At 42.8% G+C, this 26,443-nt stretch overlaps 1 protein-coding gene across 1 annotated transcript in view; it reads left to right on the top strand.

Moving 5' to 3' along the window:
- Window positions 1-26,443, top strand: part of CDH4 (cadherin 4) — a 401,827-nt gene that overhangs the window by 301,493 nt on the left and 73,891 nt on the right. The window contains exon 7 of the mRNA XM_070941124.1: window positions 4,080-4,217. Within this exon, the coding sequence (XP_070797225.1) occupies window positions 4,080-4,217 (138 nt within the window). The remainder of the gene's footprint in view (window positions 1-4,079; window positions 4,218-26,443) is intronic.

Consider the following 26,443-nt stretch of genomic DNA (forward strand, 5'->3'; position numbering starts at 1 on the left):
CTGTTCGTGACTCTCAGAGATTCCTTGCCAAGTATTTTCTCGTACAGCATTGCATTGGGAAGATATCGGCCTGGCAGCTCTCCAAGCCTGATAAGGTCTGTGGTTGTAAACTCACCCTTGAAAGACTGTTTGCCAGGACTTTGCTGGATGTGAATGAGAGGAATTTGCATTAGCTTAATAAAAAGAGGTTTTGGTCGGGACAAGGAGTCTGCTTTGTGCTTTTGTGAAGCCTAGGTCAGAACATCCAATTTCCTTAGCCTCTCATTTTTATTTTATTTTATTTATTAAATTTGTATACCGCCCTACTCCCGAAGGACTCAGGGCGGTGAACAGCCAAATAAAATACATACAATACAAATGTTAAAAAACCGTTAAAATACAATTAAATAATTGCCTCAGAGAACGAAATTTAAAACCCCCAAATTCATAAGACAAAATTTAAAATTTAGAAATTTTAAAAAATTTAAAAAGTTTTAAAAAAGAGGTTAGGCCAGGCCGGCCTGCTGGAAAAGAAATGTTATCATGATAATGATTTAGCCTCCAGATCCCTTCATCCTCTCTCTTATTCATCTCTGCACTCTTTCTAAGGCCTGAGCATCTTTTTTTGTATTGTGGTGACCGAAACGGGATGCAGTATTCCAAATGTGGCTTCACCGGTGTGGTCTAGAGCAGAGGTCGGCAACCTTAAACACTCAAAGAGCCACAAAGGTCCTAACCGGAAGCCCCCCATTCAAATCTGGAGCCGACCGGAAGTCCAGTTCCCCCACCATAGAGTCTCCTCCTAGCGCGGCATCCTTTTTCCTCTACCTGCCCTATCCGAAAACCCTATCACTTGTGGAGCCAACCAGCGATAGGGAGCCACAGCAGAGGGATGAAAGAGCCACATGCGGCTCCAGAGTCGCGGGTTGCTGACTCCTGGTCTAGAACAATACTATCACTTCTCATGACATTGATGCTATATCTCTCTTAGGATTGCATTGGGGTTTTTTGTTTCTGTTTTGGCAGCTGCAGCACCCTATTGACTCATACTTAAGCAGCGTCCCACTAAACGTCTATGGAGATTCTCAATCATCCAGGTCATGGTTGTCCCAAACGTGCTTTACAAAAAGGCAACTGGATTTTCTTGGGGTTTTTTTTTTCTTGAAATGGTTTTGCTTCTTATCCGAGAAGCTTCTTCAGTTCTGCAAACTCAGCTGAACCGAAGAAGCTTCTTGGATGAGAAGCAAAATGTTTTCAAGAAAAAAAAAACAAGTAAGTCCAGTTGCCTTTTGAACAGCGCTTTTGGGAAGGTGGTCCATTGGGACACCTAAATCCCTCTCACAGGTGCTACTGTTGAGCCAGGTGTTCTGCCTATCCTGTCCTTGTGCATCTGTGGGAGGTTTTTGCTGCCTAAATGCAGGACTTACTTGTCTTGCAACTGAACTGCATCTTGCTGGATATCCTTCTTTCAGGATAAATGTATTTACTTCCCTCTCTCTTCTGTAGCTTTAGTATTCTCTGGTATTCTTCCTTCTAATTACGGACTCTGTTAGTTTATTAGGCATGGTTGGTAAGGATGGTTGGCTGGAAATGAATGCTGCATCGCTTCTTCCTTGAGGGGTCCTTGATGCTCTCTGAGCTTGGTTGTTTCCTTGCAGATATTTCATTACCCAAACTAGGGAACATCATCAGGGCTAGCCAGCATTCTCCTTTATTGCTTCTTTCTTGTGGACTATATTCGGAGCTCTTGAAATGGTTACAACTGATCTATAGCTCAGATGTTTTCAGCGCTTCATTCTTATAGCATCAGAAGACTGGTGAGAAGAACATAAAATGGTCACAGTGGATTAAAGCTGCGGCCCTCAATGTGATAGTCATCAACATGCACTCATCTCTTGCACTTGTCACCTTCCAAGCTCCAAGTGACTCTTTCTTAAAGTGAAATTCATTGCCGTGACATCAGCAATGACCTCCAACATGGATGGCTTCAAAGAGAGATTGAATAAATTCAGGGAGGACCCATCCATTAAAGGCTGTTGGGCTTGAAGACTTAATATCCTATAGCTGTGATGGCGAACCTATGGCACACGTGCCAGAGGTGGCACATAGCACCCTCTCTGATGGCACGCAAGCCATCGCTCCAGCTCAGCTCCACCGTGCATGGGTACGTGCCTCCCGCTGGCCAGCTGGTTTTTGGGTCACATGTGTGCAGGAGACATGTGCGCATGCACGGGGTCTCACACACATGTGCTGGGGCCGCACACGCATGTGAGGGAGCGTGGGGGAGTCGTGCGCATGCACAGGGGGCGTCAGGAGCACAAGGGGGCGTGCATGCATGCGCAGGGATGGGGGAGCATGGGGGGTTGTACACGCATGCATGGGGGTGGGAGGCGCACATGCGGTCATGTGCACATATGTGTGGGGGTCCCAGGACCTGGGGGGTTTGCACACACACTGCATTATGGGTCGCTTTTGGCATACGACAACAAAAAGGTTAGCCATCACTGTCCTATAGGGCGGAGCTGTCAAACTCACAGCCCGTGGACTGGATGCGTCACGCGCTGGCCACTCCCACTGCCGGTTTAGCAAAGGGGAGAAAAGTCACGATACGTCACGTGACGACGCTGTGACGACGTGAGTTTGACACCCCTGCCATAGGGATTATGCCTTTAAATTCTACTTCAGTATGTGTCTCCAGGTAGACCATGGTTGTCATAGCTCAGGGGGTTCAGCATTGCAAGTATTCCCACTGGCTGAACAGATTGCAGATCTCTTGATGAAAACAGGTCAATTTTTACTAAATTTCATTTTTGCCAGCAGCTGTGAAAGATAAATTCCACCCCCCCCCAGCTTTTTTTTTGGAGAGCCATATCAGTCTATGGTGGCAAAAAATAAGAAATTTGGTAACATCTTTTTTGACCAACGAGTGTCATTGATCATTTTATGGGGAACATGTTATTCTCCATGGGGATGCTGTAACAATTGTAAGTGTGGAAAGCAGTCATAAGTCACTTTTTTCAGAATAACAGAGCTGGAAGGAACCTTGGAGGTCTTCTAGCCCAACCCCCTACTCAAGCAAGAGAGCTTATACAATTCCAGAGAAGTGGCTGTCCAGTCTCTTCTTAAAAACCTCCAGTGATGGAGCACCCACAACTTCTGGTCATTCCACTGAATAATTGTTCTAACTGTCAGGAAATTTCTCCTCAATTCCAGGTTGCTTCTCTCCTTGATTAGTTTCCACCCATTGCTTCTTGTCCTGCCTTCAGGTGCTTTGGAGAATAGCTTGACTCCCTCTTCTTTGGGGCAGCCCCTGAGATATTTCAGAACACTGCTATCATGTCTCCCCTAGTCCTTCTTTTCTTTTTTCTTTTTTTTAAAACACTTTATTAAACTTTTATTACATTAAAAACATAAAAAATTATATCACTCAACAACAGCTATTTGTGGTATTTTTCTTGTAACAGTAATTCGTGCGTTATGTACAAAAATTAAATTGTGCGTATATACATTCTTATTTTATCTATTACTTATACTGAATAACTATCTATCTTTAATCTATCTCCATTCTGTCCAGTTATACCACTGTTCCCACACATTGTAAAATATCGATGCCTCCTTATCTTTTAAACTCAGCGTTAATTTGTCCATTTCTGCGCAATTCATGACCTTTTGTATGACCAGCTTCTCTGCAGGTGTGCATGGCATGCAGCCAGCCTGGTCCTTCTTTTCATTAGACTAGTCATACCCAATTCCTGAGGACAGGAAGGCCTGGAGGAAAGTTGTCCATGGGGTTGCGATGGGTCGGAGACGACTTCGCAACCAACAACAACAACCCAATTCCTGCAATTGTGTGTGGTTCACAATTCAGTGTGGTTGTACGTTTGAACCGCCACGAAACGAATCATCGTAAATTAAGGATTACCTGTATCACTTTGGGAAGAAACAACATTGTAAAACAAAAAGCAAAAACAAACTTGTTCCTAAGAATTTTGCTTTTTAATAGGAATAGTCCTCAATAGATTTGCGCTCAGCAAAGGGAAAGAATAAAACACTATTTTACATCATGCGTTCTTGTTTCTTTTTTTCTCTTTTGTTTCCAGAAAGTTCAGCAATACACAGTCATCGTTCAGGCCACCGATATGGAAGGAAACCTTAACTACGGTCTCTCAAACACAGCGACAGCAATCATTATGGTGACAGATGTGAACGACAACCCACCCGAATTCACTAGCAGCACCGTAAGTATCAATACATCAGCGCAATGATCTATGGACACACAGCATGTTTGTAATTCATGGACATTTGATATAGCTTGTCTCTTGTTTGCTGGCTTGGCAGATAGGGAGCACTTGACAGATAACGGAGTAACGAAGACTTTCAGCAAATAAAAATGGAGAGAGGCTGTGAAAAAAATGATTCATGACCAAACAGAGCTATCTGGCTACTACTTTGTTCTGAGGCAGTGAAAAATGGTGGGTAGGGGCCAGCAGAGGGAGAGCGCCAAAAAAATAGTGCAGCCTTTGCCTCTCTGTCACAAGAGCTGATTCTTCCTCTCAGAGCGTTTCCACAGAAGACATCAATATCCCCTTTGAATTTCTCTTTTGCACAATGTGGGTGAATGGTTGAAACTCGTTGATGCAACTTATTATAATGCCAGGCCAAAGCAAAGCATAACAGCTATAGGATAGGATAGGATATGATAGGATAGGATAGGATAGGATAGGATAGGATAGGATAGGATAGGATAGGATAGGATAGGACAGGAGTAGGAGTAGGAGTAGGAGTAGGAGTAGGAGTAGGAGTAGGAATAGAATAGAATAGAATAGAATAGAATAGAATAGAATAGAATAGAATAGAATAGAATAGAATAGAATAGAATAGAATAGAATAGAATAGAAATGGGAGTAGAGTAGAGTAGAGTAGAATAGAATAGAATAGAATAGAATAGAATAGAATAGAATAGAATAGAATAGAATAGAATAGAAATGGGAGTAGAGTAGAGTAGAGTAGAGTAGAATAGAATAGAATAGAATAGAATAGAATAGAATAGAATAGAATAGAATAGAATAGAATAGAATAACAGAGTTGGGAGGGACCTTGGAGGTCTTCTAGTCCAACCCCCTGCTTAGGCAGGAAACCCTACACCACTTCAGACAAATGGTTATCCAACGTCTTCTTAAAAACGTCCAGTGTTGGAGCATTCACAACCTCTGGAGTCAAGTTGTTCCACTGATTAATTGTTCTAACTCTCAGGAAATTTCTCCTTACTTCTAAGTTGCTTCTCTCCTTGATTAGTTTCCAGCTTTTTATCCTGCCCTCAGGTGCTTTGGAGAATAGCTTGACTCCCTCTTCTTTGTGGCAGCCCCTGAGATATTGGAAGACTGCTATCATGTCTCCCCTAGTCCTTTTTTTCATTAAATGAGACATACCCAGTTCCTGCAACCGTTCTTCATATGTTTTAGCCTCCAGTCCCCTCATCATCTTTGTTGCTCTTCTCTGCACTCTCTGCATGCTTTAGTCAAGGGAAGTTTTAGTTTGTACTGCACAGATTTGAGACAACCAACGTGGTCTACATGTCTATGGAGATTCTCAGTCATCTAGATCATGGTTGTCCCAAAGGTGCTTCTTTTTACAAAGAAGCAACTGAGCTTTCTGGTTTTTCTCTGAAGATGTTTTGCTTCTCACCTAAGAAGCTTCTTCAGCTCTCCCCACCATCCAGTCAGAGCTGAAGAAGCTTCTTGGATGAAAAGCGAAACATTTTCAAAGAAAAACCAGAAAGTCCTGTTGCCTCTTGGAAAAAAAAAACAAAACCTTTGGGACAATATGGTCTACAGTTGTGGCTCAGTCAGTTTACTTCAAGATGCACGTCGAAACTGGAGCCAGTTGAATAGCTTGTCTCCCAAACATACACAGAGGGCATGGAGATGTTCAGAAATCATAGTGCACAAAAGCTTTGTTTGTTAGCTGCCCAGCTTACTCATGGTGACCTGGAGTGGCTTACAAAAGTAAAACTTCAAATACAAAATTCAGTAAAATCTCACCACCCTTCTGGTGATAACAATCAAACAAACCACTTGATGGCAAAATCAGATCTTCGGGGCCTCACGAAAGACTATCAAAGTGGGGGACAATCTTTTCTCTGCGGGGATGATATTTTACAGGGAGGGAGCTACCACGGTGGCGCAGTGGTTAGAGAGCAGTACTGCAAGCTACTTCTGCTGACTGCTGGCTGTTGGCTGCCTGCTGCCTGCAGTTTGGCAGTTCAAATCTTACCAGGCTCAAGGTCGACTCAGTCTTCCATCCTTCCGAGGTGGGTAAAACGAGGACCCAAATTTTGGGGGGCAATAGGCTGACTCTGTAAACCACTTAGAGAATCGCACCTTTGCAGCCTCTGATCCGACACAGATCCCGGGTGGCTCCTTGGTTTTCCACGGAGCTCCGGAAAATGAAGCATCGGAAAAGATGCCTAGAGGAGTGTTGGAAGTCCTCCCGATTCAAATCTGATCGAATACAGTTAAGAACCTATATTAGGTCTTATCTTGTGGCGATGGAAGCGGCAAAGCACTGTAAAGTGGTATATAAGTCTAAGTGCTATTGCTACCACAGAGAAGGTCCTTCTTGGTCTCATTAGAGGTAACAGAATAATAACAGAATAACAATTGACCACAACTGAGCCCAAAAATTCCTAAATGAGACAGTTAAGTGAATTTTGCTGCATTTTATGACCTTTCTTGCCACAGTTGTTAGGTGAGTCACTGTTATCGTTAAATTAGTAACATGGTTGTTAAATGAATCTGGCTTCCCCATTGACTTTGTTTGTCAAAAAGTTGCAAAAGGGGATCACATGACCCCAAAACATTGCAACCGTCATAAATATGAGTCAGTTGCCAAGCATCTGAATTTTGATCACGTGACTATAGGGAGACTGCAATGGTTATAAGTGTGAAAAACAGTCGTAAGTCCCTTTCTTCAGTGGCATTGTAACTTTGAATGGTCAATAAATGAACTGTTGTAACTAGTGGATTAGCTAGATTTTAATATAAAACTTCCCACAAGTATCATGAAGGGAGTTTGGCCTTTGGAAATTATGGAAGAACTTTCCCTTCTGAGGAGAAGAAAGAACATTCCAGAAAACAGTAGAATATTCTATGATGGGACAACACAATGCCTCCTGAAGGTAGTACTTCAGTGCTCTAAGTAACCCTGTCACTTCATTGCCCCTTACTATGGAGTGTAAAAACATTCCTTTTGTGTCAATCTGAATTTCCTTGAGTATCTAGTGCTTGCAATACTTTGGAAGGTGAGATGGCAAGTAGTTTCAAATGACAGGTTAGCAAAGATCAAAGGGGTTTCCTTACTTCTTTTATTTGAGTGAAATGTGGTGACATCTAGTGGTTATGATTTTTTAACATTTACTGTATGTTCATACATTCTTGTCAAAGAAGATACTGCACTAATAAATAGAAGTTAAAATGTTTATCAAGGGTCAGTGGAAATCCAAGTACTTCTTGGATGTAATGTAAGAAACGTTTACTCTTGCTAGTATTTAAATCTGATATATTTTATTGCAATTAGCCAATGAGAAAAGGAAAGGAAGGAAGGAAGGAAGGAAGGAAGGAAGGAAGGAAGGAAGGAAGGAAGGAAGGAAGGAAGGAAGGATCTACAAAATTAAAAAGGTCAATTTATATCAAATGTGGAAACACTGGTGTTACTCATCTGGCAGTATGGATTTAAATAAATGTTGATTATATGACCATGGGGTTACTGCAACAGTTGTAATTTTTTCAGTGCCGTAATAAATTTGAACGGTCACTAACTGAATTGTTGTAAGTTGAGGACTACCTGCATACATACTTTCACTGAGAAGGACTTTGGATTAGATTCTTCAAGACCTTCTCCAGATATTTATCCAAGGTTGGCAGAGAACATAGCTGCACTGGGAAGAGGATATGGCTAGACCGATGTTTCTCATCTTTGGCAATTTGGAGAGATGTGGATTTCAACTCCCAGAATTCCTCAGCCAGTGCCGGTGCGTGATATTGCAGCATGATGGCTGAGGAATTGTGGGAGTTGAAATCCACACCTCTTCAAGTTGCCAAGGTTGAGAAACACTGACTTAGACCAGTGAGGGTTAACCTTTTAACCATTCGTGCGCGAATGTACGTGCGCATTCCAGAACCCCCAAAATGCAATGCGAGCATCCCCCTTGCACATGCGGCCTGCGCATGCGCCCAGCCCCCCCCCCCCCCCCCGTGCCCCATTTTGGCTTCCAGGTTCGTGCAGGAGGCTTTCCAGGCCCAAAATGGGGCACACACCCCCGTGCCCTGTTTTGGGCCTGGAAAGCCTCCTGCACCAACCTGGAAGCCAAAATGGGGGAGCCTCGCACGGTCCCCCACACCCCATTTTGGGCCTGGAAAGCCTCCTGCACCAATCTGCACCCCCCACCCCCTCCCATCTCTGTGCGGCAGAGACCCGGAGACCAGTTGGTTGGCATGAGGTTCACGCACATGCGCGGTGGAGCTGGGCTGGGGTGACGGCTGCCGTGCCCAAAGAGAGGGCTCTGTGTCCCACATGTGCCACATGTGCCATAGGTTCGCCATCACGGACTTAGACTATGTGGAATATTATCACGTAAAGCGCTAATAAATTCAACTTTTTTACTTTTCTCTGGACTAAAAATGCAGAGATTATCTTCTCAATAATGAATTCCTGTCATGTATCAATGCCTCCCAACACACAAGACTGGCAGTTCTATGCCCATATTATTTTGTTATTCTTGAAGCAAATAATGCAATTATTAACACCGTAAGGAAAACATAGGGAAGCTTTAGAAACTAAATATTATCATTGGACAAGCAGCCCTAGGATAGAATTTTGAAGCTGAAATTCAACAGGTCAATAGGTCTACTCAAATGGAGACCATCTGAGAACACCGGCTTGATATCATGAAAAAAACATGTTCAGGATATAAATATATTAAATCAATAGAAAAGCAAAGGAAATTTTGATTTTGGGCTAGGCATAATGGACAATGTTAGGCTTGGTCAATGCTTCTTGCATTGAATGGATCAACACTCTGACCTTCCCAGTTAGCTTCTCACAAATGAAGGCAATGAGGGAAGCTTTAGTAAGACCACACTTGGAATATTGCATCCAGTTTTGGTCACCACAATATGAAAAAGATGTTGAAACTCTAGAAAAAGTGCAGAGAAGGATGACAAAGATGATTGGGGGGGGGGGCTGAAGGCTAAAACATACGAAGAACAGCTGCAGGAATTGGGTGTGTTTAGTCTAGTGCAGCGGTCTGCAACCTTAAACACTCAAAAGAGCCATTTGGACCCGTTTCCTACAGAAAAGAAAACACTGGGAGCCACAAAACCCTTCCCGTGCCTGACTATTTCTTGAGCGGCCACAAAACTAGCATATGTAGTTGCATTAAACGTTCTGTTTTCTTCTGAAACTTTTCTTTTCTTGGATTTATCCATGGTTGGCCTACCGGGGGTTGAAAAGCTCAATAAATCATGTACCGGTGGATGTCACACATTGGTGGTTGTGATGCATATTTTGAGTGACAGGGAGCCGCAGCAGAGGGGTGAAAGAGCCACATGCAGCTCCAGAGCCACAGGTTGCTGACCCCTGGTCTAGTGAAAAGAAGGAGTAGGGGTAACATGATAGCAGCTTTCAACTAGTTAAGGGGCTGCCACAAAGAAGAAGCAATCAACCTGTTCTCCAAAGCACCTGACAATACGCAATGGATGGAAACTAATGAGGGATAGAAGCAACTTAGAACTAAGGAGAAATTTTCTGATAGTTAGAACAATTAATCCGGACCCGGGTACCTTCGAGACCGTCTTCTGCCACCAATAGCCTCCCACCGACCAGTCCGCTCCCACAGAGAGGGTCTCCTCAGGGTGCCATCAGCCAAGTTATGTCGGCTGGCGACACCCAGGGGGAGGGCCTTCTCTGTGGGAGCCCCAGCCCTGTGGAATGAACTGCCCCCGGAAATACGCAAGATCTCCGACCTCCGGGTGTTTTGTTGCGCATTGAAGACCCTGTTGTTCCGCCAGGCCGGGCTATCAACTTAATAATTTTAAATTGGGGTATTTTAAATTTTTGGGGTTTTAAATCGGCCAAATCTATTTAATTATTTTAATTTTTAATTATTGTTGTGTCTTGTGTTTTTAAATTGGCTGTACACCACCCTGAGTCCTTCGGGAGAAGGGCGGTATAGAAATAAAATTATTATTATTATTATTATTATTATTATTATTATTATTATTATTATTATTATTATTATTATTATTATTATTATTATTATTATTATTAATCAGTGGAACAACTTGCCTCCAGAAGTTGTGGATGCTCCAACACTGGAGGTTTTTAAGAAGACGTTGGACAACCATTTGTCTGAAATGCTATAGGGTTTCCTGCTTCAGCAGGGGGTTGGATAGAAGACCTCCAAGGTCCCTTCCAGCTCTGTTATTCTGATATAAATTGGATTCACTCAATGCTCATGTGATTCATTTAACTGCAGTGATTTGTTTAACATTCTTTTGCAAAAAAGCTTGTAAAATCGGCTGCGACTCACTTAACCCCTGTCTTGTTTAGTAATAGAAATTCTCTCCTTACAAATTGTGGTCCTAGGTCAAGGACTATCTGTACAGCAAAGGTTTAACATTTTCTTAAAGGAAAGAATGTAACTCCGAACTTGGTTTATTGTTCCAAGAGCTAGATGGTGATTTAAAATACTTGTGCCCTGAGTTATAGTAGAGAAGATGTCCCCGTCTCCCCCAAACAATGGCAAGAGAGTGTTATGTCAGGAGCGGTGCCAGGAAAAAAAAACAAAAAACCAAGGACTCAAATTTGGCACTAAAGCTCCCGATGTCTCGCATCGTGTTCTTAAATTACCTGTCAATCACAAAAAGTAGTTGGAGACTTAATAGTTTTAGGATAAAAATGTATAGCAGAAGGACGTAGCCATGCATTGTTGCTACAGTCTGCGTGTTCCGCAGCAGGAATTATTGCTTCAGTTCAAATCAAAGGATGATGGCAGAGGAAATTGGATGGCCAGAGGTATCCATGGAGGGTCAAAAAAGTCAGTGTGGCAGGTACAGCCACACAACAGAAGCCTTGCTCATTTTGTTTCATGTGTTATGCATGCAGCATAAATAAATAAAAAGAGGGACTGTCCTTCAAACATACAATCATGGCAGCCGCCTCGACATTTTTTTTTACAATTTTTTTTATTTTATTTTGATTCAAACATCATCTTCCATTAAACAGTGTGTCGTCTGGGTACAAATACTTTGTGCAAATATTTTATACAATAACAATTACAATTTACAGTCATGTTTATTATTTCATCTATTCTTAACTTAATACTAATATTAATATATACCATACCTAATAACAGTCCTCTTCTTAACTTATTTAACTTCATTAAAACATTTTCTCTATTTCACTCCTCTGCTCTTTTCCACTTTTCATATTTATTCTCTAACCATTGATAAAATATTCCCATATGTTATAGTAATCAAATTGTTCCTTCTCTTTAATTTCAAGTGTTAACCTATTCATTTCTGCGCATTCTAATATTTTCCGAATCCTATTAGGAAAATATCGACATTTTTAACCTATCCAGGGTGACAGTTAACTGGGAAGAACATAGTATAATATATGGGGAAATTTCCCCATATGAACTTGATTATGTTCAGGGTGGTCCCCAACTTACAGCCATTTGTTTAGTGACCATTCAAAGCTCCAATGGCATCGAAAAAAAGTGACTTATGGCTGTTTTTCATATTTAAAGCGGTTGCAGTATCACGTGATCAAAATTCAGAAGCTTGGCAACTGGCATGTATTTATGACGGTTGCAGGGTCCTGGCTCATGTGATCACCTTTTGTGAGCTTCTGAGGAGCAAAATCAATGGGGAAGCCAGATTCACTTAACATCTGTATTCCTAACTTTAACAACTGCAGTGATTCACTTAACAATTATGGCAAGAAAGGTCGTAAAACAGGGCAAAACTCACTTAACAATTGTCTTGCTTAGCAATGGAAATTTTGGCCTCTCTTGTGGTTATAAGTCAAGGTCTACCTATATATTCTTTTCACTCAGGAAATATAACATCAGCACAGATTCTGGCTCTAGATCCGAGGTGTCAAACTCAAGGCGCTTAGAACTGGCCTGCGGGGCCACCCTGGAAATGGCAAAGGACTGGCCCTGATGCCTCTGCCAGCAAAAACGGAGCTCGAGAGGGCCACATGCAGCCCTCCTGAGCTCCATTTCCACTGGCAGATGGTTGCAAGAGGCCGTCACAGCCAAAAATGAAGCTCGAGAGGGCCGTGCATGGCCTTCCCGAGCTCCGTTGCTGCTGGCAGAAGGTTGCAGGAGGCAGTCGCAGCTGAAAATGGAGCTCGGGGCGCTGTTTTTGCCGGCAGAGCGCTCAGGCCACAGGTGTCCCCAATACAAGTGTTGTCAAGCTGGCCACACCCACCTCGGCCCCCTGAGGTCAAACACAACCCTGATGCGGCCTTCAATGAAATAGAGTTTGACATCCCTGCTCTAAATTATTGTCTTGGCTATGATTATAAATAGATTTGTGGAAATACTTTAAAATATTTCCTATTGAGAGGAAGGGACAGCTCCTCATAAATGCCACGGCGCTAAATCAGAAATTCTGCAATCGAGAACAATCAATTTAAGGAATAGTCTCTGAGCGGTGATGCTGCCCGTGACTGATAATTTTGACAGAAATGATTGCCTGACTGAAGCAGCGAGTTTAGTCATATCCCCACAGCTGTTTATCAAATAGAAAGTTATGCCTGCATAAGAAAGATAAAGAACTAATTATCTTATTACATAAATCTGTGCGCATATATATCTCGCAGTCTGTGATGCTCAAAGAATTAAACCAGCTCAGGATTCATTTCTACCAACTTCTGATGAGCAACATATTAAATCCTATCTGCGCAATTATTTTCTTTAAAGGAAAAAAAATGAACTTTGTTTATAGCTTACCTCTCTTATGAGAAACAGCTAATGCTGGATTTCATTACTTAGGGATAGTTTACTTTTTTGGAGGAATATGATCAGATGTTGCCTGTATGTAAAAGACATAAAAAAAATAACACGAAGTCAGGATCTGTGCTATATAGGTAGCCCTTGACCTATGACCACAATTGAGCCCAAAATTGCTGTTGCTAAGCAAGACAGTTATTAAGTGAGTTGTGCCCCTCCATGGGGGCATGGGACCATAGGAGTTGTCAACTTGCAAAGCTTTCAAGTTGCCATGAGCAGGAGGGAGGGAGAACTGAAGTGAATTCCATACATTCTTTCTGACCGCAATCAGAAGGAGGGTGTTAGGTTTCACAGCCAGCCAAAGTGGTTAATTGGAGAATGTGATTTATGACATGGCCAGAGAGGAGGGGAGAGACAGGGTCATAGGGGAACATAAATCTACGTAGGATCAGTCCTAACTGCATCCGAGTATTGCTGGAATGTTGCTCCTAATAAATGGCTATATTTCCTTTGAAGTTTGGATCATGGCTCATGAATTAATTAGGGCATCTTTTGGAAACTTGACAGGAGTCTTATAGTCCAACCCCTTACTCAAGGCAAGGACCTTATACCATCCTGGTCAAATGGTAGTCCAATTTTTTCTTGAAAACCTCCAGTGATGGAGGACCCACAATTCCAGGGACACAAGCGATTCCACTGATTAATTATTCTGCCTGTCAGGAAATTACTCCTTAATTCTTTTTTTTTTTTACTTTTATAGTTTTATTCATATATAATATGACATACAAAAATAATACAAAAGCAAATATTAGGGAAATTAGGAAAGGAAAAAGGGAAGTAGATAGTGGGCAAAAGCAAGGGGAAAAAGAAAAAAAAAAGGCATTGACTTCTGACTTCTTTGGTGCAGTAGAAGAAGCCATTAACATCTAACCTCAACTTTTTACTTTTTCTTAATAATAGAAACGACCCATTTCTATAACAACAAATCTATCTAATCGGTAAAAGCCAAAATCAAAGCTTCATTTTTTTTTCCCATCTCAAGCACAAAGTCCAGAAGTGGTTTCCAGGTAGAAATGAAAGTATTCGGGTTTTTTTCTTTGATCAGAGCAGTCAATTAAGCCATCTTTGCTAACTCCATCGGTTTTTGTAGCCATTCATCCATTGTGGGGATCGAGGTGACCTTCCATTTCTGTGCGTAGAGTAGTCTTGCTGCCGTCAACATATATAACATCAAAGTTCCAATTTTTTTTTCCAAGTCATGTTCCATTAAACCCAAAAGGAAAGTCTCTGGTTTTCTTTCTATATTCACTTTAAGAATTTTCTGTATTAAGATTTGAATCCTACGTCAATATTTCTTTGCTTTATCACACGTCCACCATAGATGATAAAAAATCCCTTCTTTACATTTACATTGCCAACATTCATCTGCCACCTTTATACATTCTTGACGATTTATCTGGAGTTAAATACCAACAATACATCGTCTTATAGAAATGTTCTTTTAAAATATAATTTAATGTAAACTTTAAACCTTTATTCCGCATATTCTCCCACTGTTCAAGCATTACATTATATCCAAAATTACTCCTTAATTCTAGGTTTGATCTCTCGTTAGCAAATTTCCACCCTTTACTTCTTGTCCTATCCTCAGGTGCATTGGAGAATAAGTCAATTCCAGTGGTGGGATTCAGCCGGTTCAGGCCAGTTCGGGCGAACCAGTAATTAAATTGCTGGCTGGCCCTTCCCCTCCCCTCCCTGCCCCTTCCAGGAGTCCCCACATGCCCTGTTTTCACTCCCAGGAGGCTTCAGGGAGGCCTCCAAGGCCCAAAGTGGACAAGGGGGGTGCAGCGCAGTCTCCCCCCCCCCCACGTGGCCCATTTTTGCTCCCAGAAGGCTGCAGGGAGGCCTACTAGGCCCAAAATGGGGCGCGAGGGGGCACACCCCCCGTGGCCCATTTTTGCTCCCAGGGAGGTTCAGGAAGCCAAGTGCTGCCTGTCACATCCCCTGGCCATGCCCACCATGGCCACGCCCACCTAACCGGTCATTAGAGCAGAGAACATGTTGTTAAATTATTTGATATATTGACCACTGATCAATTCCCTCTTCTCTATGGCAGCCCCTCAAGTACTGGAAGACAATAATCATGTCCCTCCCCCTCAATCCTTGTCTTCAATTCTTTGGATTTCCTCAATCCAAGATCAGGGTTGGGTTCCATCTGGCTTCTCAGAGCTTGGGGTGGAACACGTGTCTCCTCCTGTGCCTAGGACACGGTTATTAGCCATCTGTGGACAGCCATGTTTAATCAGAGAGAAGGGCATATCCATGCCCAGCGACGGTTCACATAAAGTCTATTTTTATCGTGTTCAATCAAGAACAATCAAGCAACCAGGAGGCGACGCTAACAAATTTGCATGATCAGACTTCTGTGTCTTAAATGTTAATTAAAAGTTAGCTTAAATTTGCCTACTGTGCAGAACTTTTTTTTTTTCCTTTCCGTTCCTTTTTCTCTCCCTTCTCGCCTGTCTCTTTTCCAATAGCCCACGTGAAAGAAAAATATTATACAGCCGGGCTGAAGTGTTTGTGTGATTAGCAGAGCGGTAGATTCTTGAGGGAGGGAATAAAAACTCTAGCAATCAAGGCCTTTTTTTTTTTTCAAAGTAAAAAAAGAAAAAAGAAAAATGCTTGCCTGTTTGACTTCTCGGCGCCTTAGGAGGCCCCATTAAAAGCCACTTTAAATTTTGCCCTTTGGCACAGCTTTGAGGTAGTCTTGCCGAGCATCGAAGCCAAAGCAAGAAAGGAGCTGCTTAAAAGCAACCCCAGGTTGCAGATAACCATTTCTTCCCATGTTGCTCATATGCTTAATCACCAATTGGACTTTCTTTAGTGAATCTGGAGGTAGAGGGACACCCGGGCTGTGGGAAGGCTGCAGAGAGGAATTGCGTTAAGGACCAAAGAGAAGAGCCACGTAGTCATGTTCGGAGGCTGTATGATTCACTCTCCTTGATGCTTAAACAAAAACTGGGAAACAAGACGACTGGGCGCATGGTGAGCTTCCCAGAGAACCCAAAGCTATGGGGTTTGGAATGGAAAGGATGGTTATTCAGACAACTCATTTAGCCTGTGGACTAAATTAATCCCTTTTGTGGACTTTCACAAGACACTGAATCTTCAAATACAATCCAGCATCCTGGGTTGGTCGAAGATGTCAAAGTACTTACCTTTACTACCAGTTCACAACAGGATCTGTGCATGCGCAGATCGCCTATGACAGTGATGGCTAACCTTTTTGCCAAGGTGTGCCAAAAGTGGGGAGAGCTCAGGGGGTTTGTGTGCGTGTGTGCCCACACCCATAATTCAATGCACCCTGCTCCCCCACACATATGTGTGTGACCCCCCCCCACGCTCCCACACTTTTGGCACAGTGGGCCTGGTAGGCCCATTTTTCGCCCTCCAGAGGCTTTCTAGGAGCCTGGGGAGGGTGAAAACTGCCTTCCCCACCCCCCCGAAGGCCCTCAGGAGGTTGGAAACAGCCCGTCTCCTGACTTCCGTTGGGCCCGGAAGGGCCGAAAATCAGGTGGCCGGCGCACGCATGCGTGCTGGAGCTGAGCTAGAGCAACGCTCGTGTGCCCACAGATATGGCTCCACGTGCCACCTGTGGCACGCGTGCCATAGGTTCACCATCACGGGCCTATGATAACATCAGGGGCGGTGGGCGGAGCCTCCCACTGCTTTTACTACCGCTTCTTGCAAACCGGTCCGAACCGGGGGCAACCCACCACTGTGTCAAAGGGTTGGAAAACGACAAGTCAGATCCAGACATGGTGTAAGTTATTGTGACGATGAAAAAGAATTAATTTAGTGACACCAAAGAAGGAATTGGGAGACAGATGTTAATCTAGTTTAGGAGTAGATTTAGATACTTGACTTGCTTAGGTGGTTCAACAGCAGGGGTGACAAACTCGTGTCGTCACGTGACATATCGTGACTTTTTTCCACTTCGTTAAACTGGGTGTGGGTGTGGCCCAGCGGTGAAATCCAGCCAGATCTATCTGGGTCGCGTGAGTCGGTAGGGCCAGTGACATGAGGCTCCGCCCACCCACTGGGACATCATTATGTCCCATTTTTGCCCCTCGGCGCATGCACAGAAGGCTCTGCACATGCACAGAAGAGGCGCACACGTGCTCGCATTTCTGATCCAGTAATAAAGGTAAGTGCATTTCCAGCCCACATCCAGCCCATGGGCCACGAGTTTGACATCCCTGTTCTACAGTGTCCAACAAGTAGTGCGGAAGGAAGGAAGGAAGGAAGGAAGGAAGGAAGGAAGGAAGGAAGGAAGGAAGGAAGGAAGAGAAATTGATACTAGGATTGTCCAGTAGGATCATAATTCAACAAGCAGTTATACAGACATCCATAGAATAAATAAGACCAGGAAAATTGAACACTAGTAATATCAGGTACTCATCATATTAGTCTTTGTGTAATAACAAAATGCACTTTAGTTGGCATCCAGGCACCGATTCCAGAAGACCATTCAGAAACACTCCTGAACAACAACAAAAGAGTACTCAACCCTGATACATCAGTCTGCAGAGAGGAAAAGGCTGGTAATCTGTGGTGTGATAAAAAAATATATAAGCAAAATATTGGCTTGCATCGGCTCCAGCGTTTGCTATTGACAGTGTAACAGCTGAGTACAGCTTGAAAACATGTAACTGGAGGCATCTAAACTTCCTTTTTTTTTTTTTTTTTGCAGTGTTGGCTGCAGGGAAATTAGAGGGTGCTGCCAACAGAGAGCTGTTCTCTTCTTTTTCCAAGCACCTGGTTGGGAGACAGAGGCAATCTTCTGGAAAGGGCCCACGCTAAATCCTATCTGTCCTTGAAATATACTGTCTAGACAAAGCCTTCTATAGAAATGCTACCTTGCAAAGGAAATTGACAGTCTGTAGGAATCCTTCTCCTGGATCTGATCCTTTTCAAACAGATGGCACCGATTAGGGGAAAAAAAGAAAGAAAACAAGTGTTTGGATGATTCCCAGATTCAACCCCCCCCCCCCCAAAAAAGCTATCTTGGCCCAAAACTTTATCTTTGATTAATTTTCTTGCATTGTCATGGTTAACGCTTCTCCAACGCTGCCCCGTTTTTGACCAGCTGCAGGTGAATGGTTGCTGATTAAAATACCTGGTAGTTTCTGTAGCATCAATACAAAAATAACAACACTTCTCTATCTCCAAAACCATCTTTGTTTGCCTTGGTTTTGTTGCTTTTAAGGGAAGAACTGTAGAGTTTTGGTAGAGCGCATCTTTTGGCGCACAGGTGGTCCAAGTGGAATATTTTGTGCGGAGCAAAAAAAAAAGCCACTTGTTTATTTTTTGTTGCCTGTCTTAGTGCTGAAGGCTACAGGAAGTGAGGATATTAAATGAATGGGACTGGGATTTTTGTTGTAAGGGGGCTATTGGATTTCCATGTCCCAAAGGTGCTTTTTCAAGAGGCAATTGGACTTTGTCTTTTCTTGAAGACATTTCGCTTCTCATCCAAGAAGCATCTTCAGTTCTGACTGGATGGTGGGGAATGGAAGGATTTATACTCCTTGCAGACAGCTGGTCATTTGCATCCTTTTAGAGGGTCGTTGAAGCATTTGGAGGTTTATCTGTGTCATCAGGGTCACCTGAGTGGTGCAAATGGGTGTGGAGCCTTCTTGGAACTGTTGAAAGGACTGTGTTGTAGATTGGAGATAGATGATGTAGTATCCCTCCCCCTCTGTTGAGAGAGGGTTGTTCAATTTTGCCTCTTTGACCCCTCTTTCAAACCAGCAATCCTCTCTGTCCAAAATATGGACTTTGTTGTCTTCAAAAGAGTGGCCTGTGTGTAAATTGAGGACTACCTGTATTTAAAAGGCTGGGTATGATGTCAATGGTGAAATCTAAAATTTATTACTACCAGTTCTGTGGGCGTGGCTTGGTGCTGGTGGGGAGTAATGTGACTGGGTGCGTGTGGACAATTTTTTTTTTTTTTACTTTTAAAACCATTTTTTCTACAACCTCTTCGGTGAAGAGGTTGTAAAAAAATGCTTTCAAAAGGCTCTGACGATCCAAGCTTGGATCGTCAGAGGCATTTAAAAGAAAAAAAGCCTCCGATGATTGCGCGGCTCAGCTGGGCATGGGGGGAGGGGCAGGGATATTTGCTACCGGTTCTCTGAACCACCCGCCTCCATTGCTACCGGATTGGGCGATCCGGTTCAAACCGGGAGCATTTCATCCCTGGTATGATGTGTTGGTATTAAGTGATTCATTTCTCTCCTGCCCACATACTGCGAGTCACTGCAGGTCATTTAAAGAAAGAGAACAAGAATGATTAGGGGGATGAAGGCTAAAACCAGTAGTGGGTTTCAATTTCAGCTGCTACCGGTTCACTCGTGGGCGTGGGCGTCCAACGCTTCTGCGCATGCGCAGAGACGTCTGGGTGCGTAGGCAGAGCCTCACGCCGCCAATGCCGACGCTACCAGTTCTCCTGATCCGGGGCGAACCGGTAGCAACCCACCACTGGCTAAATCATGCGAAGAATGATTATGGGAATGGGGCATGTCTAGTCTAATGAAAAGAAGGATCAGGGGTGACATGATAGCAGTGTTCAAAGATCTCAGGGGCCACCACAAAGAAGACGGGAGGGGGGTCAAACTATTTTCCAGAACAGCAGAAGGCAAGGCGAGATACAATAGATGGAAACTATTCAAGGAGAGAAGCAACCTAGAACTAAGGAGAAAACTCCTAATGGTTAGAGAAATCAATCAATGCAATAGTTCATCTTCAGAAGTTTGTGGGTGCTCCATCACTGGATGGTTTCAAAAAGAGACTGGATAGCCATGTGTCTGAAATCATATAGGGCAGTGATGGCAAACCTTTTTGGCACCAAGTGCCCAAACTGAAACACGCATGCATACGCGCCAGAGCACCAGAAACCTCAAGACCAGCTGGCAGGCATGCACATGCCTGTTTTTTGGCCATTTTGGGGGCATTTTTTGGCCCAAAAAGGCCTGAAAATGGCCCCAAAAATGGCCTAAAAATGGCCTGAAAAACCTGCTTTTGGGGCATTTTCCGAGCCGTTTTTTAGCCCGTTTTCAGGCCATTTTTTCAGGCCGTTTTTTGGACCCTTTTCAGGCACTCCAGCACCCGCAAAGACCAGCTGGACAGCGTGCATGTGCGTACCGGAAACCAGAAGAGCAGCTGGCGATGGCGTGCATGCCCACAGAGAGGGCTCTCCATGCCACTTCTGGCACGCGTGCCATAGGTTCGCTATCAGGGGTATAGGGAGTCCTGCTTGAGCAAGGGATTGGATTAGATCTCCAAGGTCCCTTCTAACTTTGTTATCCAATGTCGTACGTTCTATCTTGAACTACGTGGACGAGTAGCCAAACTTCCAGATACTCGCAATAGCCCATAACAGCTGTGATCTCTATGACAGATGCAGGCAAGTCCTTTGAAACCATTTCAAAAATGTTTCTGAAAATACCAAGCTGCTTTCCCTGATCCTATTTTGCACAATATCCTACGTGCTTATCTTCCGAAGCAGTGGGTCTGATCATTAATCTAATCCCCTGGCAGGAATATAATCCATCGTAGAGAACCCCAACATGTTTGCAATGGGAAACCAATTCACAAGTGGCAATTATTAGAGGTTTGAAAAAAACAACAGTACCAAAAAAAAAAGAAAAAAAGAAAAAGAAATCATTTTGGTTTGTAGTTTCTGGTCTGGGGCTCTTTTCAAAAAGTACACAATGCCAATTATACATGGATCTGAAAGAGTAATGCAAACAAATCATATTGGATTATTGTTTGTGGTCTGGGGCTCTTTGTAGAGAGTACTGTTCCCATTAAGGTTCTCCCTGACATATTATCACTCAGCAGCTAAGCATTAAAGATGGGTAAAACATTGTGTTGCTACATTTAATGGTCATCGGGGGTCTCATTCGTGTAGAAGGCCAGGCATTAGAGCTAGTTTTTTTTTATCTCAGAGCAGATGTGATGTGATTTGGTAGAAATAGGAACATCTGTCCTTCTCCTAGTCAGATCACTCTCTGCGTTAGAGCTGACCAGTGCCATCTTTCACAACAGGGAGAAAGGATCCATTGGATCACTCCACTTCAGGCATCAGATGAATTCCCCTAGGTTTCAAGAGAGCACTTGTGGAATCTTCGACGGCTGCAGCGGGCAGATTGCATGATCAAATGCCAGACAATGGAATGGAATGGAATGGAATGGAATGGAATGGAATGGAATGGAATAGAATAGAATAGAATAGAATAGAATAGAATAGAATAGAATAGAATAGAATAGAATAGAATAGAATAGAATAGAATAGAATAGAATAGAATAGAATAGAACCTTGGAGGTCCTCCAGTTCAACCCTCTACTTAGGCAGGAAACTCTATACCATTTCAGACAAATTGTTGCCCAATCTTTTCTTAAAAACCTCCAGTGTTTAAGCATCTACAACTTCTGGAGGCAAGCCATTCCACTGATTAATTGTTCTAACTGTCAGGATATTTCTCCTTAGTTCTAGGTTGCTTCTCTCCTTGATTAGTTTCCACCATTGCTTCTTGTCCTACCCTCAGGTTCTTTGGAGAATAGCTTGACTCCCTCTTCTTTGTGGCAGTCCCTTAGATATTGGAAGACTGCTACCATATCACCCTTAAACGTTCTTTTCATTAAACTGGACATACCCAATTCCAGCAACCGTTCATCATATGTTTTAGCCTCCAGTCCCCTAATCATCTTTGTTGCTCTTCTCTGCACTCTTTCTAGAGTCTCCACATCTTTTTTACATCATGGCAACCAAGAAATAGAAAATATTAGAGTCTTAGTTTAATAATGCAGCAATTAGGTCTTAGAAATTCTGGTTATCTGTGATATTTGTGGAGATTTAAGCAAAGCAATTATTTTAGATAATTCTTGTCTTTCAGACTTTTTTGCTTTTGTCATAACTATTGAGATGACAGACTGCAGGGTTTGAACTATTTGCTCCAAAAATATCTTAGAAAAAATGATGGAACTCCATCTGGTCTCAGCAATTTATTTAATTTAAGATTTTAACAGTTTTTCCTATCTCTTCCAGTGTAACTGGCCTATTGATTTCCCTTTTAAATTCTATGCAACGAAGGCTATTTGAATACTTTTTAAATAAAGCTCAATCTTAGTTTTATCCACTTGTTTAGATACATCAAGATTAGAATAAAATCTTGGAAATGCTATTGCAATATGTTTTACATTACTTAAAATCTTTCCATCATACAGCCTAAAAGCTTTTATAATCTAACTACAGCAATTATTTTTCAATCTACTGGCTAGGAGTTTTGAGATTTTATTCAATGTTTCTCAGCCTACAGCCTTGGTAGGTTTAATCTTCTATTAAATCATGTATAAAATGTACCACCATACTTTCTCTTTTTTAAATGTATGGAATATAAAAGGAAAACCTTCCCTACCCACCCCCACCTATAATTTCAGCACTCCTTAATATGAGAAGTTCCAAATACCATATCTTGTTTTCCAGTTCAGCTATCCTTAAAAACTGGCAGCTATCCACTAGTTTTATATATTTCTGGCAAGAAGATAATCTCAGCTTTCATAGCTGTTCAATGAGAAGCTATTCTGTTATTTTTAATACTGTCATCCATACCTCTTTCATCAAGAGAAAATACATTTCCGCTCTCTTGAAAGCAGCGCTTTACACAACTTTCCCCCATATTGTTGTCCCACATCTTTTAATCACCCATTCCTGTTCCTTCCATCTGGAGAAACGTTACAGAATGAGGCAATTAAACTAATACCTAGTAAAAAAAACATGTCCGGAGTCCTGAAAAAAGATGCTCCAAATGGTCCTAGAGCTTTAAAATATTTTTTTATTCATGGTGGAGAGTGAAGAACAGTAACCTAATAAGTGGAAAAACTAAGATGAAAAAAAAAATTCAATTCTATCCAGGGGCATCTGTAAAGGGAAGTCTACAAAATCAGAGTGGCCACCATCTTGACTTTTGAACCTCACCACCACCCATGGACATCTTCTATTTGTTGTTGTTAGTTGCGAAGTCATGTCGGACCCATCAACCTGTCCTCTACCATCCCCCGAAGTCCATTTAAGCTCCCATCTACTGCTTCAGTAACTCCATCCAGCCACCTCATTCTCTGTCGTCCCCTTCTTCTTTTGCCCTCAATCTTTCCCAGAATTAGGCTCTTCTCCAGTGAGTCCTTCCTTCTCATATGTCTTCTATACCACATTCTTTAGATCAGAGGTGTCCAATTTAGGTAAATCAGTGGTGGATTGCCCCCGGTTCGCACCGGTTCTATAGAACCGGTAGTAAAACCTCCGGGAGGCTTCGCCCACTGACCCCGATGTCATTAAAACGCTTCTGCGCATGCGCAGAAGAGCGAAGGAAGCGAAGCGAGTGCACACGGCCCCGCTGTGAACCGGTAGTAAGGTAAGTAGAACCCACCCCTGAGGCAAATGTAAGATTTGTGGTCTTCAACTCCCAGAATTCTGTAAGATTCTCACAAATCTTACAATTACGAAGGCTAGACACCTCTGCTTGAATACAGCGTCCATGTCTTTCTATGGTTAACCTTCCTCAATATGTATGTATGATGTATGTATCAGTGGTGAGTTGACCCCGGTTCGGACCAGTTCGCAAGAACCGGTAGTAAAACCGATGGGAGGCTCTGCCCACTGATATGGACATCATCATAGGTGATCTGCGCGCTCCCGATGAGAACCGGTAGTAAAGGTAAGTAGAACTCACCCCTGGTATGTATGTATGTATGTATGTATGTATGTATGTATGTATGTAGGTAGGTAGGTGTGTGTGTGTGTGTGTGTGTGTGTGTGTGTGTGTGTGTGTGTGTGTTTCCAAGGTCTCCAAACTCTCCTCTCCCTCCATGCCTCTTATCATCTTGACTGCTGTCCTCAAGGTATCCTCCAGTTTGTCAATGAAGGAGGAACAAAAAAGATTAAGCAGTTTCTGATCCATATCTCTTCCTCCTCTATTTCCAATTTACTCTCCCTTTTTTTCAAAAGACTGAACAAAAGATGAATCTGATTCTCCATAAGGTATCGTTTACTTGCGCGGGAGTTAAACAGTGAAGAATTCTCTCCCTATCCATACCATAACAGGTGGTTTACAGTCAGTGAGTAGGGTAGGAGACATATAAGGTCTTTAAATTCCCCCATCCTTATTAAAATGGGGGCGGGGGGAAATGCTAACATCCATCCCTTTCTGACAGCTCCGCTATTTCCTTGAACCCTATTTGTATGATTTATCTACTGGGATTGACACATGGAAGAAGTCAATAGAGTTTGACCTCCTGGCTGCACATCTCAGTTTGAGCCTACACGGAACACGTGATTGTCACCGTTCCATGGGACTGTTGTGCCCATGGACAATCTGACTTTGTTTCTTTCCAGCTCATCTGTCAAAATTGAATGGGATTGTCAGCCTGTAAACCCACCACTACCTTCATATTCATTCCAAATGTCTAATACGGAGTGGCCTTACTTTGTACGTGTGCCTACAAACACACCCACACCCATCTATATACATATACACCCAGAGCTACAGTATCCCCTAATTGTACTACCATTTGTGGGGGGGGGAGGGTGAAAAGTTACATGCTAAAACTTAGCTTTGGCTTGTCAAACCCTTTCTGAGATTTGTGATCGGCATGTGGGTGAGTGTTTTAATAACATTTTAAAAGACTGAAAGCAGAGAAATTTGTCTTTTTCATGGACCTAGTAATTAGCAGCCTCATTTACATCCCAGTTAAATAGACATATCTGAATGTAAGCTGATTGCATCCTATTGAACTCTACTGCGTATTTCCATTTTATGTGTGCATTAATCTCATTGGCCAATGCACATAAAACATAGGTGTTTGCAAAGACAGAACAGCTTACATGATTTGACTTAATTCCAAGGATGTTGCCTTGACTGAAACACAGACCGTACTTCACAGAAAATAACTCTTCTTGGTCAGGAAGTTGCACACAGTAATGTGTTTTTTTTAATTTTGGTTCAGAAATAGGAAGTCATTCACGTGCCAGGTTTTGAACTACAAAAAAAGATCTTGAGATGTTGACCAAAAGCCTTCTCTACTATTCATTGGAGAAGGTTTTCTCAACCTTGCCAACGTGAAGATGAGTGGACTTCAGCTCCAAGAATTCCCCACTCGGCACGTTAGATAAGGAATTGTGGGATCTTCAAGTTGACAACATTGCATTGGAGCAACCTTCCTGGTGATGGGGTCCTCTCTGTCTTAGGCTGAAGCAGCTTGCTCATGCTTGACTCCGCAGAATGGTGTGTTGATTTCAGATTTGCATATCCTTCTGCAAAGGTCCTTTGTCAGGGTTCCAAATAACACCCCCAATGCAAGAAGACTCAAAGGCTAGATGTTCCTCAAAGTTTTATTAGAGATGTCATATTGGCAGATCTTGGGAAACCCAAATTTGAAAGCTTCCAGGTTTTCCCCACTCAAAAGAAAGCACAAGTCCCTTCCCCTGCACCCACATGTCCATCACATGGTCCAATCAAGGCACCGTCCCAACTGGAGATGCCTCCCAGTCACACCACTCCAGGTGCAGGCCAAATGTCCTTGGTTCTCAGAGAAAGGAATGTTATTATGGCTAGATATCCTTGCAACTCTATGCAATCCCCACTCCCAGTTTCCCACAGCACTAAGTGTGGCAGCCCTGAAGATCCAAAGAAAAAGATGGCCTCCAGGGCTGACAGTCCTTAACAAACATTTTAACCATGACCTAAGCCAGTATACCTGCTTTAGAAATAGGCAAGACTAATTAATTTAGATTGGTCCTTCAATAGAAGATCACCTAGAAGCCCCAGGATTGTAGTTAGACTGGAAAGTTAAAGAACACAATGACGAACAATCAACATGTTAAGTAAGGAATTCTGGGAGTTGAAGTCCATACGTCTTAAAATTGAGACGGTTGAAAAAGACTGCATTAGAACAACCCTCCTGGTAATATGGTCTCCTCTGTCCCAGGCTGAAAAAGTTCTCATGTTTGACTCAGCAGAATGGTGGGTGACAAGTGAAGCCCCATCCGTGAGATGCAGGCAGCACGTGAAACCATGCCCCCTCTGGTCCACAGAAAAATCTCTATCCACAGAACCAGTTCCTGGTGCCCCAAAGGTTAGGGGGCACTATTCTAAATAAACCAAGAAATGTTCTTTTAAAAACAGGTCAACCACATAGAGAAGGTGAAAAAATCAGGAGTGAAATACTACCGGTTCAGACTGGTTCACCTGAACCGATAGTAATAAAAGCTACCAGTTCAGGCGAACTGGTAGTAAAAAAATGCTACCGGTTTGAACGAACCGGTATTTCCGATGATCAGCTGTGCCGCACTATTTATATTTGCTAGAAAGCAAGATTTCCTGCTTT

The sequence above is a fragment of the Pituophis catenifer genome, unplaced genomic scaffold (genome assembly GCF_029215685.1).
Source record: "Pituophis catenifer annectens isolate HBS135680 unplaced genomic scaffold, rPitCat1.0.hap2 SCAF_3, whole genome shotgun sequence".
NCBI lineage: Eukaryota > Metazoa > Chordata > Lepidosauria > Squamata > Colubridae > Pituophis > Pituophis catenifer.